We start from the raw sequence: 13,577 nt of genomic DNA, 5'->3' as shown, positions 1-13,577 counted from the left end.
TTTGACACTGTAGGTAATACAGAGAGACATTCTTCAAAGCAGATGCAGATAGAAAGGATTGATGTTGAGCTGTGGGGGTTGACCTTCAGTTATTACTCGCTTTAATGCTTAAATGATTGTATTTCTGAGGATAAAAAAGTTTTGGCTGTCCAAAGCTGCAGTCAGGCTGCGGACTGAGTGAATGTGTCAGAGCGCCTGCTTGGACCAAAGACACCTTCCTCACATCTCTCACCTCCTTATTCATCCTAATCCTTCCCTCTCAACTACCATCCATCTCTGTCATCTGCCAACATGTCTATCGCTCTGCTCTCTCTTTCTAGGCTCTCCCTCTCTCCCTCTGTTTCTCTCTCTATATTGCTCTTTCCACAGTCTCCCAATCTGCTGGACTGACAGGCAGTCTGAAGAAGTCTGTCGGTTCTCCTCCTCCTCCTCCTCCCCTTCCTCCTCCTCCTCCTCCTCCTCCTCCTCCTCCTCCTCCCCTCCCTCCCTACATGGGGAAGACCAGGAAGCCGGAGAAAGTGGAGTACTTCCAGCCACCCATCAGGTTTCCACGCTCCAGTTTGAGGTAGGCCCGGTCCCCTTTCTCCATCTGGATCAGAACGCCGTTGCTGGCCGCTTCACGGGTCACATCCTGGTCCCCAGCGAAGGCCGAGATGACCGGCCAGCCGTTGTGCATCAGACTCACCTAGAGGGGAAGGGGGGGAGAAGGGGGTTAGGGACAAAGTCAAGTGCACACACCATCACATATATCATTACACACAGTCAGACAAATAACTGGACTCACATACAATTGCACACAATGACCTGCCGTTACACTCACAATTGCAACTGGAAACATCCTCGTGGGACCCATGGTTCAACGTTCAAACACATCCCCCCCCCCCCAACCCCCCAAAGCGTTCACATACACACTCATTCTGTTCAAACACACATACCTTCTGTTCACACAAACATCCTAAAAAAAACTATATAGTGCTTGGACCATAACCATGAAAATCCCATAATTCTCCTCATTCACACAGAGCTGGAGAGTCCCTGTGTGGAAGGTTGAGCACCTCTTGAATCAAACATGCCCGTGTCTATTGTCTGAACATTTCACACAGCACCTAAGAGTTTAACATAGAACTCACAGGCCCCAACCAACATCCCGGAAGGATATAGTGTTTGGTAGAAAGAGAGAGAAAAAAGTGAAGGATGGTGGAGAAAGACAGAAAATCTGATGGAGAGACAGAAAATGTCAGAGAGAGAGAGAGAGAGAGAGAGAGAGAGAGAGAGAGAGAGAGAGAGAGAGAGAGAGAGAGAGAGAGAGAGAGAGAGAGAGAGAGAGAGAATATACAGGGTTTGGAGAAGTGGATACTGTGAGTGAGCTGCCAGAGTGTACAGGGTAGATATGGGCAGGACAGAGAGGCAGGGAGGACAGAGAGGCAGGGAGGACAGAGAGGCAGGGAGGACAGAGAGGCAGGGAGGACAGAGAGGCAGGGAGGACAGAGAGGCAGGGAGGACAGAGGCAGGGAGGACAGAGAGGCAGGAAGGACAGAGAGGCAGGGAGGACAGGGAGGCAGGAAGGGGGGTCAGAGAGACAGGGAGGACAGAGAGGCAGGGAGGACAGAGAGGCAGGGAGGACAGAGAGGCAGGGAGGACAGAGAGGCAGGGAGGACAGAGGCAGGGAGGACAGAGAGGCAGGAAGGACAGAGAGACAGGGAGGACAGAGAGGCAGGGAGGACAGAGAGGCAGGGAGGACAGGGAGGCAGGAAGGGGGGTCAGAGAGACAGGGAGGGGCAGGACAAGCTCTACTCAGTGGGCAGGTAATGAGTCCAGCAGGGAGAGTAGGCAGGGAGATGAGACTGGAGTGGACTGGGGGGGGGGGGGGACGACGACACACAAGCTGCTACACATCACCTCAACCCAGGGGAGACTCAGTCTCACACACACAGACACACACACACCTAGACACACACCCATTGACACACACACAAACACAGTGTGGGCCGCAGTGGAGGGTCAGACCGGGGAAAGTCCTAGGTCCGTGGCAGTGATGTATGGGACTAATAAAGCGGTGACAGTACAAACGTTGGATGGGTCAGTTCAGCCCTCCATGATGAAGAGGAGCCTGGGGAGAGGAAGATGAACACAGACACAAGACAGTATAACATTCTCTCTCTCTCTCTCTCTCTCTCTCTTTCTCTCTCTCTCTCTCTCTCTCTCCCTCTCTCTCTCTTTCTTGCCCACACACAGAATTAACACGCACTAACAGATCCCGGACAACCTCAAACACACTCAATTACTACGACAACAAATACAATGGCGTTTGTCTTTGTGTGTTGTATGTTTAAGGGTTGGCTAAGGATGTCAATTGTCCTGGACTTTACTACACGCCTATCCCCAATGTTTAATCTCTCCCTCTGCCTTCCCTCCTCAGCCCTCTCCTCCCATGTCATGTCCAAGAGTTTGGGTGCTGTGTATGGTGTCCACGGTCTCTCATTGAACTGCATGTATTAAAGCATAAGCACCCATTTAAGTCCTGAGAGGAGAGAGGCTTTAGATATAGCACTGGCCCACGTCCACTCTGTTTTAATGCAGCACTTAACCCTGATCACCAACACACACGTCCTCCCTGACACAAAGCCACTTCCTGCCCAGACAATATGTCTGGTCAGACGAGGCCTCTCTTTCTCCCTCTCTTTTTCTCTCTCTTTCTCCCTCTCCCTCCACTTTCCCTGGACGTGGTGACAGAGACACAATAGCTGTTCTGTAGGCCTGGGAAATTCGACCACTTTACAGCTGTCATGTCTGGAAAATAGAATCAAGTTTTAGACACCATCAAAGTTTGTCTGAGACCGTTAAGTGAATTCAAGGACATTGAAGGAAAATATTATAATTTGGAGAGAGAGGACGTTTGGCACAAGCATCAGTGAAAAAACACAAGTCTAGGGCCTGGTCTATTTGAATCTTCTTTAGTTTCCAGTGTTTCATTGAAATCATGGTTCCTCACCGTCTGAGAAGAGTTGCGTGTTTTAAGAATATTGGAGATAAATTGGGGTAGCTAAACAGTTTTCACTGTTGGAAACCAGATATCCTACTTTCCAGTTTATGAGATTGTTTGAGTCTTCTTTACTGTATGTTTGTGTTGATTTGAGTGAACTATGGTAATTTCTTGATTATATTGATGTTGTGTGTGTGTCAATAAATCATAAACACTGTCACACCTGTATTATCCAATGGCACACTGTGTTGATGTGTGTGCCCATGTATTTGCTAACCTAACCACCTTCAGACTCTGTGTAATGTCCAATTATAATATTTGTCCTTGAACATTCTAGAGGTAGACCTAGTCCCTATAGACAAGCATGATTCACTGTCTCTGGTTTGGGCCAGTTTCGACGCATTCTTCCTATTTACACACCAACGTAAAGCATAAGGAGATAAGCTGGGTATTTATGTGTGCTGAATCTCTGTTCTCCTTCCCCTGGCCTGCTCCACGTCCACAGATAGACAGATAGGAGTGGTTGAGATGTTTATGGACGCCAGGAAATGGAGATGGTTGGAGTCACCCCGCTACTGCACGGAACATGAAAGAATGGCCGCCATTTTGCTTCAGCGTGTTAAAACATGTTTATCTTACAGGGAGGATTCGAGGATGACAGGTAATCTGTTGGTATTTAAAGGTACAATGTTGGCCTCTTGAAAAAAAAAACTTTGAAAAAGATGGTATGCTATGAAACAAACAAAGATTATGTTTGAGACTAGATGTGAAGTCCTGCAGTTATACAGCATTATACACCCTGTAGGCCTTCTAGCTTAGATCTGGTAAATTGACAACAACGTGATATGTAAAGATGCATTCTCTATTCACATTCTATGGTTGTCAGAACTTCTTTCATTGATTTCCTCCTGTCTTTTTTCCTTCCCTTCATTTATCTACACCAAGCCATCGGCCTACTCTATGTCAATCTCTCCCTTCCTAAATCCCTGCTTCTGCTGGACATATTGTATTTAGAGCAGTGAGATACAGAGCTCAGTAGTGGATGCAACTGGATAGCAGAGTGCAAAAAAGCTACCTGATCAGAACTCAATTTAGCTTTCTAGGATCTTCACAGTAGCCATCTTTAAAGTAGGCCTCCAACGAATTCCGTCACACCTCTCTGCCCCCACCCAACCACCCAAAAGATACATTATTACACGTGCTTGCTCCTTGGTTGCTCATGTTGCATAGCTATCTGTTTGTGGTCTAATGGAGCTCAGTGACACAAGCATGAATGCGATTTGACGGGGCTTGTCCTTTCTCTTCTCCGCTCCCGTGGATTGTTGTCGACTAATTAATTCAGACGCCAATACGGAATGAATAACAGAATGTAATAGTGATGCCCTGGAGACCTCACAGCGTAATTATACAGCAGTTTAATTAGAGAAAGATAGACTCTAATTAAGGCTGAACGCGTTTCAAAAGCCACGTTGTCGTGTTAAATGCTATTTACAGAGGGCGAGGCCAACATATGATTAGGTGTATTGGCTAATTTGGCGCATCAAAGTATTAGGTTAGTCTATGTGTGAAACGAAGGAGAAGCCAGGCCATCAGTGTGGACAAACAACCACAATCAATACCAATTCTGCCATCAGAATGCTGTTTTATAAGCAAATTAACTTGTATTTTGTTTTTACATGTGCTAGCAGATACAGTCAATTAAACACCGCCGGAGCGCTTTTTGTTATCTCTGTCCGTGGTCCTGAAGTGGGTACCGCATCTGCACCGACTGCCCCAATTTGGACCCGCAAGGCTTATCGATTAATTAGAATTCAGCATGTGGCTTTCATCTGCAAATCCCCCTCCTCTCCCGGGGACGACATCTAAAAATACAACTACAAATCATTGCTAGTGGTATCGCTTTAGAATTTACTGGTGGTATTCAACTTTTATGAGGTCTACCAGCGGGAGTTGGGTGTGAGTCCAATTCATTGCCAGCTCATGGATTTTGCAATCACACATATACACACACATACACTTGCAACATACCCGTACTTTTACACGCAAGCAACACACAGTCAAGACACGTATAAGTGCTCCAACATACGATACACACTCAACCCCTGTACACTGACCTGCATGGTTTGACGATTATACACTTTCACCACGTGGAAATTAAAACTGTATATTCCTTTGCGCGGGGCGATGAAATTGCTCCTCTCCTCGTCGAAATGCTTTCCAACGTTGACGAGTATCTGTGGGATATACAAGTACTGTGAGGAGGGAGAGGAAACAGGGACATCAAAGGCACTCTTCTTTTTTCACTTCATAAATGCTTTATACTATTTGCTCAACAAAGTCCAAATGGAATCACTCCTCATACATTAATCATGTGTTGGCGCAAACGGCAACCTCACAAAACTTCATACTCAACTACTTTTGGTCACAAGTTGGAACTTCATACGTAATAAATCTCTGATAATAATTAATGAATGTAATTTTCCAGACTCAAATGTCTAATTTTATGAGACCAAGCCCTGCCGAGCAGGACTATTGAGTCTAATTGAAAAGCCGTTTGAAAGAGATTAACCTTTGAAATTGGGGAGTAGCATGAAGACGAACATCGACCTCGCGACCTGGTATTCAATTATTTTGAGAGAATTCATACCGCATTCCATATACACAGGTGTCCTAAACTTTTAAAATATATAAAATTTAAAACTGCAGAATTAAATATCCTCTCGTATCAAACACTTCTTAACTGATCATATCTTTTATCTGCCTCGACACCAAGACCGGGCTCGCACCACTCTCAAACTCAATCTGAAAACGGTTGATATTCAGTTTTCTATTGACAGAAATACACATGTGGTGACAGTTAACCCACCTGGTCGAAATAGATGACCATAGTCCGATTACTCATCTCCGATGGCTCGTGATTGGTGTTTCTCACGGCTGAAAAAGCCACTTTGGCGCTCCCAGAGCGCACCGATATCCCGAGCGTCGTCGTGGTGGGATCCGAAGTTGGGTTGGAGTCGCAAACGACAAGACATTTTCCCTCTAGCACGATGGGTTCCGTCTCGTTCTGAGCGTTCACTAGAGTCACTAGCCACACTGCGCCCAGCACGAACGTCAACATGACTGCGACTTCAAGCTGCACTTTGTCGCTGTGTCCCGGGAAGAAACGGGTTGTGTTTTCAGAAGTCCGTGGAGGGTAAGAAGCTTTTCGTATTGTTAGTATTTTTAAATAACCAACTCCCCCTTTGCTAATTCAAAGCTCTCATTTGAGTATTATCTTGGTCTCTCAGGAGCGAACAGAACAACGTTTTGATTTTCCCTTTTCTTATTGAAAATGACGAGTTCCCTTTCCCAGTTGTTTCCCACGTTACTGTAACTTCTTTCAAACCCTTTTCGGCTCGAGCTCCCCGCCTTCTTTACTCACTCCGTAATCAAATAACCAGTCGCGAGCGGTACGAGGCCCTTGTCTAGTCGAGGCGCAGTTGAATACATAGCGCGGGGTCCGTCTGCTTGCGCGCTGAATTATTGATATGTGAGATATTAGAGCTGAAACACAAAGGCTCGGACGAGCGAAGCTCCCGCCCCGCTCGTTTTCAGCAGACCCCTCCCTCCGGGACCTCTGTCTCAGACGAACGAAAATCTCTAGATTTCCAATAGGCACAGACCCGCCTCCCTTATCGTAAAACAGTTGGAGTTATTTTCTCGCGCAAGAAGTATCTTACAGGTGGACTCTCCTCCGGCAGGCACCGGAAGGGTTGACACCCCGATGTCGCGTTCGGAGATTATCTATACATACCATACCGTAGCCAAACCTCGCACCTGCATTTTTTACAAACTGGCTTTCAGAAAACTCTGGGTTGTGGAGAAAAAACGAAAACGAACAAAAACGAGAAAAAGATATTCAAAAATTCAAGAAATACAAGATGGAAGTCGACACACATCCTCGAGATCTTTCAAGTCAGTTTTGAACCTCGCGGAACCCCAAAAAAATCTATTTTCAAGAGGAAAAGTGTTTTCTGTTTACACGGAAGGATCTTGGGGGATGAAGTGATGACGCTTTGAAAGATAAAATAAACCACAGAATGGGTTGAAATTCACGTGGTGCAAACACTGTACAGAGTAGCAAGGTACGGTTTAGATACAGTTTAGGAGACCAATCAATACTTTCAATACTACCAAAAGTTTATTTGGCAGGCACACATCCTCATTATTTCAGCATCTTCTTCAGGGAGGGGCGGGGGGGGGGGTTCTTGGAGAGGTAGATACAGTTGGCTGCAATCAACTTCAGGGTACTCAACAATCCCACACTAAACAAATCATTTTCTTTTTCAATAGCTCACCCCCCTCTTTCTCTCTTCTCCCTCGAAGTTTCTATCCTTCACTCTATTTTTTCTCCCTCTCTCTTTCTCTTGCTTTATTCCTGATTCTCTTTGTTTCTCTCTCCTGGGGTTAAAACCTTCAGTCTGCCAAGCGGAGGATAGAGTTAATTGTAGCTGACTGTCTGACAGGCCAGAAGGACCTGCATGCACGCGGTCGCTGTCTCCTTGTCTCAGACAAGTGTTCGCCTGCAGTTTAAACATGAGGATGGGATCAGACTGTCATCTCTCCGCTCCATCCTGTCCTGTGTGTAGGCCTATTTACAGACTACCATCGCCCGCGGAGGGCCTGTCCTACCCAGCCCCGGACTAAGATCACTCTGCGCCAGCGCACTGACAACATGACATTTAATAAAATGAGATCACTGAGTTTCTTTTAGGTTGCGGAACACAAACAAACAAAACCGCATTAGATAATCTTTCTGTTGTTTGGGAAAAGACAATAACACAAGTGATGCTATGAGATATTAATTAACAATGGGTATCAAGCACACTTACACGTTATCTTGGTAACAGTGAATTGTGTGCTGACATGATCATTCCGGAAGGCAGGTGACAGATGCAGTACCAAACTGTGCTGCCCAACATACCGCGTGGGTGCTCTTCAGCACCACCCTGAAATGGACAGCTCCCGCCATGAAGCACAGTGGGAAAACGTATGCTCGACTTTGGTCGTTTGATATGTGCCGAAAAAGGCTCTTTGTCAAGCAAGAAAATAAACCGCAAATGGATTGTGTAAGTTGAAACACAAGATACAAAATGATTTACCCCCACTGATGGGCAGACCCTGCATTGGCCTAAACGGGAACCACGGTAACATTTTGCCAACAATCCATTATTCAGAAGTTATTTATTTATGTTTTACCACATACAGGTGTTGCCCGTATTCAAGCACTGGACACAAAAAAGGGAGTCTAATTTAGGATGTAAGGGAGGAGGTGGGAAGACTTCCGGGAAGTGTAAAAGATCTCAGGCACACCAAGATTCTCAGCAGCCAAGACAACATTTATCTTGCTTAGCTATTTACTGCAAAACAACACACACCCACGAGACTGCCTTTTTCTGCACCCAGGGAACACACAGAGAAATTCTGAGCACGATGGAAGGAGATAGAAAAGAAAGCAATAGAGAGTGAGAGACTGAGTCTGTGTGTGAGGGAGAGAGAGCGAGATATGCGGAGCAGCAGGTGAAACAGAGAGGCCCAGGTTAGCGGAGCATCGGGACGGATGTTGTCTAGTGACAGCAACCCCTCGAGGGCCCTCCTGTCGCACGCCACATGTTACCGGTCTTGTTGCGTCACACCGCCGCCAGAGGTGCTCCCTTTCCTCCCATCACTGAACACGGATAATATAAATAAACAAATCTGTTCTGTGTGTGCGTGTCAGAGAGAGAGAGAGAGAGAGAGAGAGAGAGAGAGAGAGAGAGAGAGAGAGAGAGAGAGAGAGAGAGAGAGAGAGAGAGAGAGAGAGAGAGAGAGAGAGAGAGAGAGAGAGAGGGAGAGAGAGTACAGAAGTCCGCTGCATACTGAGGGTGTCGCAGTGACGAGACCATCCAGCCATGATCATCGTGAGACCTGCCAGTTTGGAACGAGGCACAGGAGAGCGCACCCACCAGTTGAGCGAGTAAAACACATTGGAAACCTGTTGTATGGCAGTTTAGGGCTCATGCAGGTGCATGTCTCTACGCCTACAGTATATTCTAGTGGATTGGGTGTTAAGTAGAGCATGAGAATACGATCTTTACAATGTTCGTCGGACAAAAAAAACAGATTGGGGCCAGAGTATTCCTATTCAGGCTACGTGCGGGATTTGAATGTACATTTTGGTATCGGAATGAAGGCAACCACACACAACCACGCCTTCATAATACAATTAGGCTGCTTCTACCTGCATGTTCTTGTTTACGAACAGACATGTCGACAGAGGGGCACAACACTTTTATACTAACCGAATAACGGGTGGAGTAGTTCCTTCTGGAATGAAACACTTCCTCATTACTCATGGACAGCTTTTTGGAGAGTTTCGCGATTAACTCAATTACTGCGCCACCTTGTCCAGCGAGCTGCTGTAATAATCTAATCAAATATGTTAAGCAGTGCTAATGTAATTCCGTTAATTCTATTGGAGCCTTTGCCGGCGGACTGACGTGGCGCGTCAAGAATGTACAGACGTAGAGCGTGTCCTTTTCGCACGTGAGAAGAGGGGTGGGGGTCTTGCAGCGCGTGCCCTTGTGCGTGTCCGGCAGGTTAGGACAATTAATGTGAAGGACGCGGTGCATGTTACTGTAGAGCGGAGGGAAGGGCAAGTGCGGACGGCGGACGGGTGGACGGGTGGACGGGTGGACGGGGGCAGGCAAGGTCGACCAATCCAGCGCCCATCTTTGTGTAGCAAAAACCGCGTTTCAGCCCTCCCTGTCCTTTACACATGTGCATAGGTTACTTTTATACAGGTTACCTTGAGTTAATGCAGGCTACACCTTACAAAGGCTTCACATGTGTACACTTGAATTCAGAGTTGTAGCTAGCCTGCAGACTGTGGCACAGCTAGACATCTAGAATATGCGGCGGCAAAACTGTAAATAAAAGGGCAGCTCAACCCAATACTGTACATCCACTGTAGACCATAGGGCAGCTAGACTGCAGCCTGTAGACTGAGGGACACCATCCATGTCCATGGGCCTACTGAGATCTGACAGAAGGCAAGCATCCCGGCGAATGGATCCGGCAATTTCCACCCTCCACTCTGTCACAGCTTTGGCTCGTTGGCGCTCGAGCCGGAGCACTCAGGTGGTGGGACAAAGTGCCCTTAAATCCTCATTGAGAGGCTGCATTAATATTACATACAGACACTCACAGTATGGCTGCTTGTGGTCTTAAAGGTACAGGACCTGCGATGTGGTGTCCCAAGTGACGGTCTAGAAGGCGCCAACACTCCGTCAGGTGTTTAAAACACCGTCGCGTACCAGTGCCACGGAAAGGCAGCGTGTCTTGAAAAAAGTTGCTACTGCTTGTCTTAGATCAGAATGAAAATTGTAGTGGGTTTAGGGCTTAAGAGATAGAGTCAAAACGTGATTCATATCATTCATTCATTATTTTCGGTGTGATGGAAGTATACTGGATAACTGATTGCACATGTTGTCTGTCCTCCATTCTATTCTCTTTCAACCGCCATGCATGAAGGAATCTCATTATACTCCTAGTCTCTCCACCTTCCACAGTATACATCAATTTCCCCAAAATACACCTGTACTCTTTTTCTCTACTACACATTGGGTACAAACTACAATGAATCCTATCAGATTGTCTGAGTGATGTTGTTAAGGAGTTCTCATACACCTTCCCTGTTAGTCTTCTGGCTTGATCACCTCTCTCTCTCTCTCTCTCTCTCTCTCTCTCTCTCTCTCTCTCTCTCTCTCTCTCTCTCTCTCTCTCTCTCTCTCTCTCTCTCTCTCTCTATGGGGGTTGGGTATAGCTCAGTGTATGTTGCTTTTGGATAAAAGCATCTTCTTTGTAAATTTTCTATTATTATTCTATTCATCAGTCTCTCTGTCTGTCTCTATCTCTCTCTGACTTTGTCCTTGAGGGAGGAGGGGAGGGAGGAAGGGGATTAACAATAATAATTCCAGGCAGTAAAGGAAGAATCTTTAGTGGGTTTTTAGTTGTTATGGTTTGTTTTGTGTTCTCCAGTGTGCACGCAAGGTCTTGTATGTACAATATTAAACCTCGCCAACAAACAGCAAGACAATTAAACCCTAACCTTCTTCATTCCCCTGTGCCTTTTAGTATCTCACACACACACACACACACACACAAACACACACACCAAAACAATAGAATGCACACTGACCCATCCCTTCCACCCCCCCACCCCACCCCCACGCACACACACACACACACACACACACACACACACACACACACACACACACACACACACACACATGCTGAGTCGTGTGAAAAAAGAATTCTCAGGCTTCTTGTTCTAGCAGCCCTCCACTCCTCCACCTTCCTACACGTGTGTGTGTGTGTAAGGTGTGTGTAAGGTGTGTGTAATAATGGTTTTCATTTGGTTACGACGGTGGAAGGGCCGCCTTGAGAAGCTTAGATTAAATCTGGAGGGTGTCAGAGGAGAGGAGGAAATAGCATTCAGCTGTCAGGAGAGGGGAGGTGAAAAATAACCTGTCATCGCTTTCAGACCGTCTCCTTGCTCTCTTCTTCTTGTCTTCTCTTCATTTCTATCTCTTCCTTCTGTAGGCGGGGTTTCAGAGAATGAAGTTAAGAGACAGGAACAGTCAGTAATAGGGAAGGACAGAGGTAAAATGTGTGTGTGAGTGTGTGTGAAAGAAAGTAGAGAAGGAGATGGAAAGAAATACAAGGGTGGGATTGGTGAAGCGATAGAGAGTAGGAGGGAGTGTGGAAAATTGAAAGCAAATGTGTGGGAGAGGTGAGAAACACAAAGATAGATCGTTTTGACGGCCAGTTTTTAAAACAGAATGTTGCACTTTGAGACCAAAACTTTCCTGTGAACCAGAGAAGACCACAAGACCGGAGAGAAGAACTGTCACGGCCACAGCCATGCCCCCCTATTGTTTTTGGTTTTGCACTGTCCTAGCGTTTCCCTGTTATTGTCTTCGCCTGTGTCTGGTTCTCGTTAGTGTCATTGTCTTCACCCGTGTGTCGTTTGGTTCTGTGTATTTAGGTTTTGTGTCCAGTCTTGTCGTTACTGCTAACTGTCTGCGTGTGAGTACCCTTCTGTGTCCCGTTTTTGATTATTAGACCTCTGTTCTCGCAATGCCACGCTTCTCTCCTGCGTTTGGGTTCTACCCCTCCACGCAACCTGACATGAACGATGTTTGTATCATTACTTATTTCCACCAAAGCATGATGGCCAGCCTAGTTTCAACTGGTTTTCAATCTGTTTCTACTGGTGATGTGCGATTGGTTGTGTGTGGGGTGAGGGCTGGGTGCTGGCTCTCCTTTGAAGTCGATGTAGATGTTAATTATTAAGCACACAAACACCCTCAAAGCACCAGTCTGATGGGGCAGGCACTACTGAAGTGGATGATTAAGAAATAGATTGAAAGTGAGTGTGTTTCTGTGTGTGTGTGTGTGTGTGTGTTTGTGAGTGTGTGTGAGAGAAATAGACAGAGAAATAAAGAAAAAGTGTGAGAATGGCTGATGTGTTATTGTGTGTGTACCCTTTGTGTGTGTGTGTGTGTGTGTGCGCGTGTGCACTGTGTACAGAGTGAAGGTCTGGTCCTTGGACATCCTCAGTAAACAGAAGATGTGAAATGTTGACATTCAAGATCAATAGAAGGTCCTGGAGAGGAGAGAAGATGAGAGGCGAGGAGTGGAGAGGAGAGGAGAGGAGAGAAAAGAGGAGAGGAGGGAGAGGGGAAGAAAGAGAGAAGAAGAGAGGAGGGTAAGGTGGAAAAGAACAGGGGAGAGAAGAAGAGAAGAGAGGGTACACAAAACACAAATGTGAAGATGGTCCACAAAACATACCTTCAGGTACACAGATACAGTCAGACACTGAGTCAGACATAGAAGCAGAAATAGAGGCAGAGACAAACACAAGCTGGAGACACATTCAGAAAGTCAGACCCAGGGACATACAGGAATCCTCAAGTCATCAGAGACAGGAGGCCTAAATCATTATAAGAATCCATCTCCGGATGCCAGACGTAATACATATGGGCAAAATGAGAGCATACGAACACTTGTCTAACTCCACTCTGTTCAGGAGGACTGGAGCGTTCTCTCAAGGTCTCTGTCAGGGAGGATCAGTGAGTGTGTTCTGATCTGATCCAGGTAGGACAGCCTTGTTCACGGTCATTACTCATGGATACCCGACCACGGTCACTGAACACATGGTGTAGTAGCGTAATGTCCTATATTTTATATACCAGATTGACTCTGGCATGGTAATGCAACACAGGCACCGTCAAAGAGAGGACAGGTCGGTCTAAAGCACAACAGAGCACCACACTCCAACACAGCACCACACCCCAACACAACACGCCATCGCAACCCAACAGAGCAAAGCACAACAAAGCTCCACAACATCGCATGACAGGAATTGACATGACACAACAGCCCCTAAGACAGACCTCCATCTGATAACCAACCACATCCCACTTGGCGGGGTGACTCAGTCCCATGTGACATGTTACTGTAAACGAAACCAGAGATGGACTTCCTGTGTGTACCTGGAAGATTCAGG

General features: G+C 46.4%; 1 protein-coding gene across 1 annotated transcript; it reads right to left on the bottom strand.

Annotated features, from left to right (window-relative positions):
• Window positions 1-487: 487 nt before the first annotated feature.
• On the bottom strand, window positions 488-6,416 carry cbln1 (cerebellin 1 precursor). The gene is made up of 3 exons (XM_084672258.1): window positions 5,850-6,416; window positions 5,098-5,217; window positions 488-685 (listed from the first exon to the last, which is right to left on the bottom strand). Exons 1-3 carry the CDS (start codon window positions 6,099-6,101, stop codon window positions 488-490), a joined length of 570 nt encoding a protein of 189 aa, XP_084528384.1. The 5' UTR covers window positions 6,102-6,416.
• Between the last annotated feature and the right edge of the window lie 7,161 nt (window positions 6,417-13,577).

The sequence above is a fragment of the Hypomesus nipponensis genome, chromosome 14 (genome assembly GCF_054491055.1).
Source record: "Hypomesus nipponensis isolate SF chromosome 14, ASM5449105v1, whole genome shotgun sequence".
Classification (NCBI taxonomy): Eukaryota; Metazoa; Chordata; class Actinopteri; order Osmeriformes; family Osmeridae; genus Hypomesus; species Hypomesus nipponensis.
The sequence above is the reverse complement of the archived record's forward strand: the minus strand, read 5'-3'. Positions and strand labels throughout refer to the sequence as shown.

Coding starts and splice junctions, on each gene's coding strand:
- cbln1 (XM_084672258.1), bottom strand. CDS start 6,101: ATGTTGACGTTCGTGCTGGGCGCAGTGTGGCTAGTGACTCTAGTGAAC. Junction 5,218..5,849: donor TGGTCATCTATTTCGACCAG/GTGGGTTAACTG, acceptor TATATCCCACAG/ATACTCGTCAACGTTGGAAA. Junction 686..5,097: donor ATAATCGTCAAACCATGCAG/GTCAGTGTACAG, acceptor CTTCCCCTCTAG/GTGAGTCTGATGCACAACGG.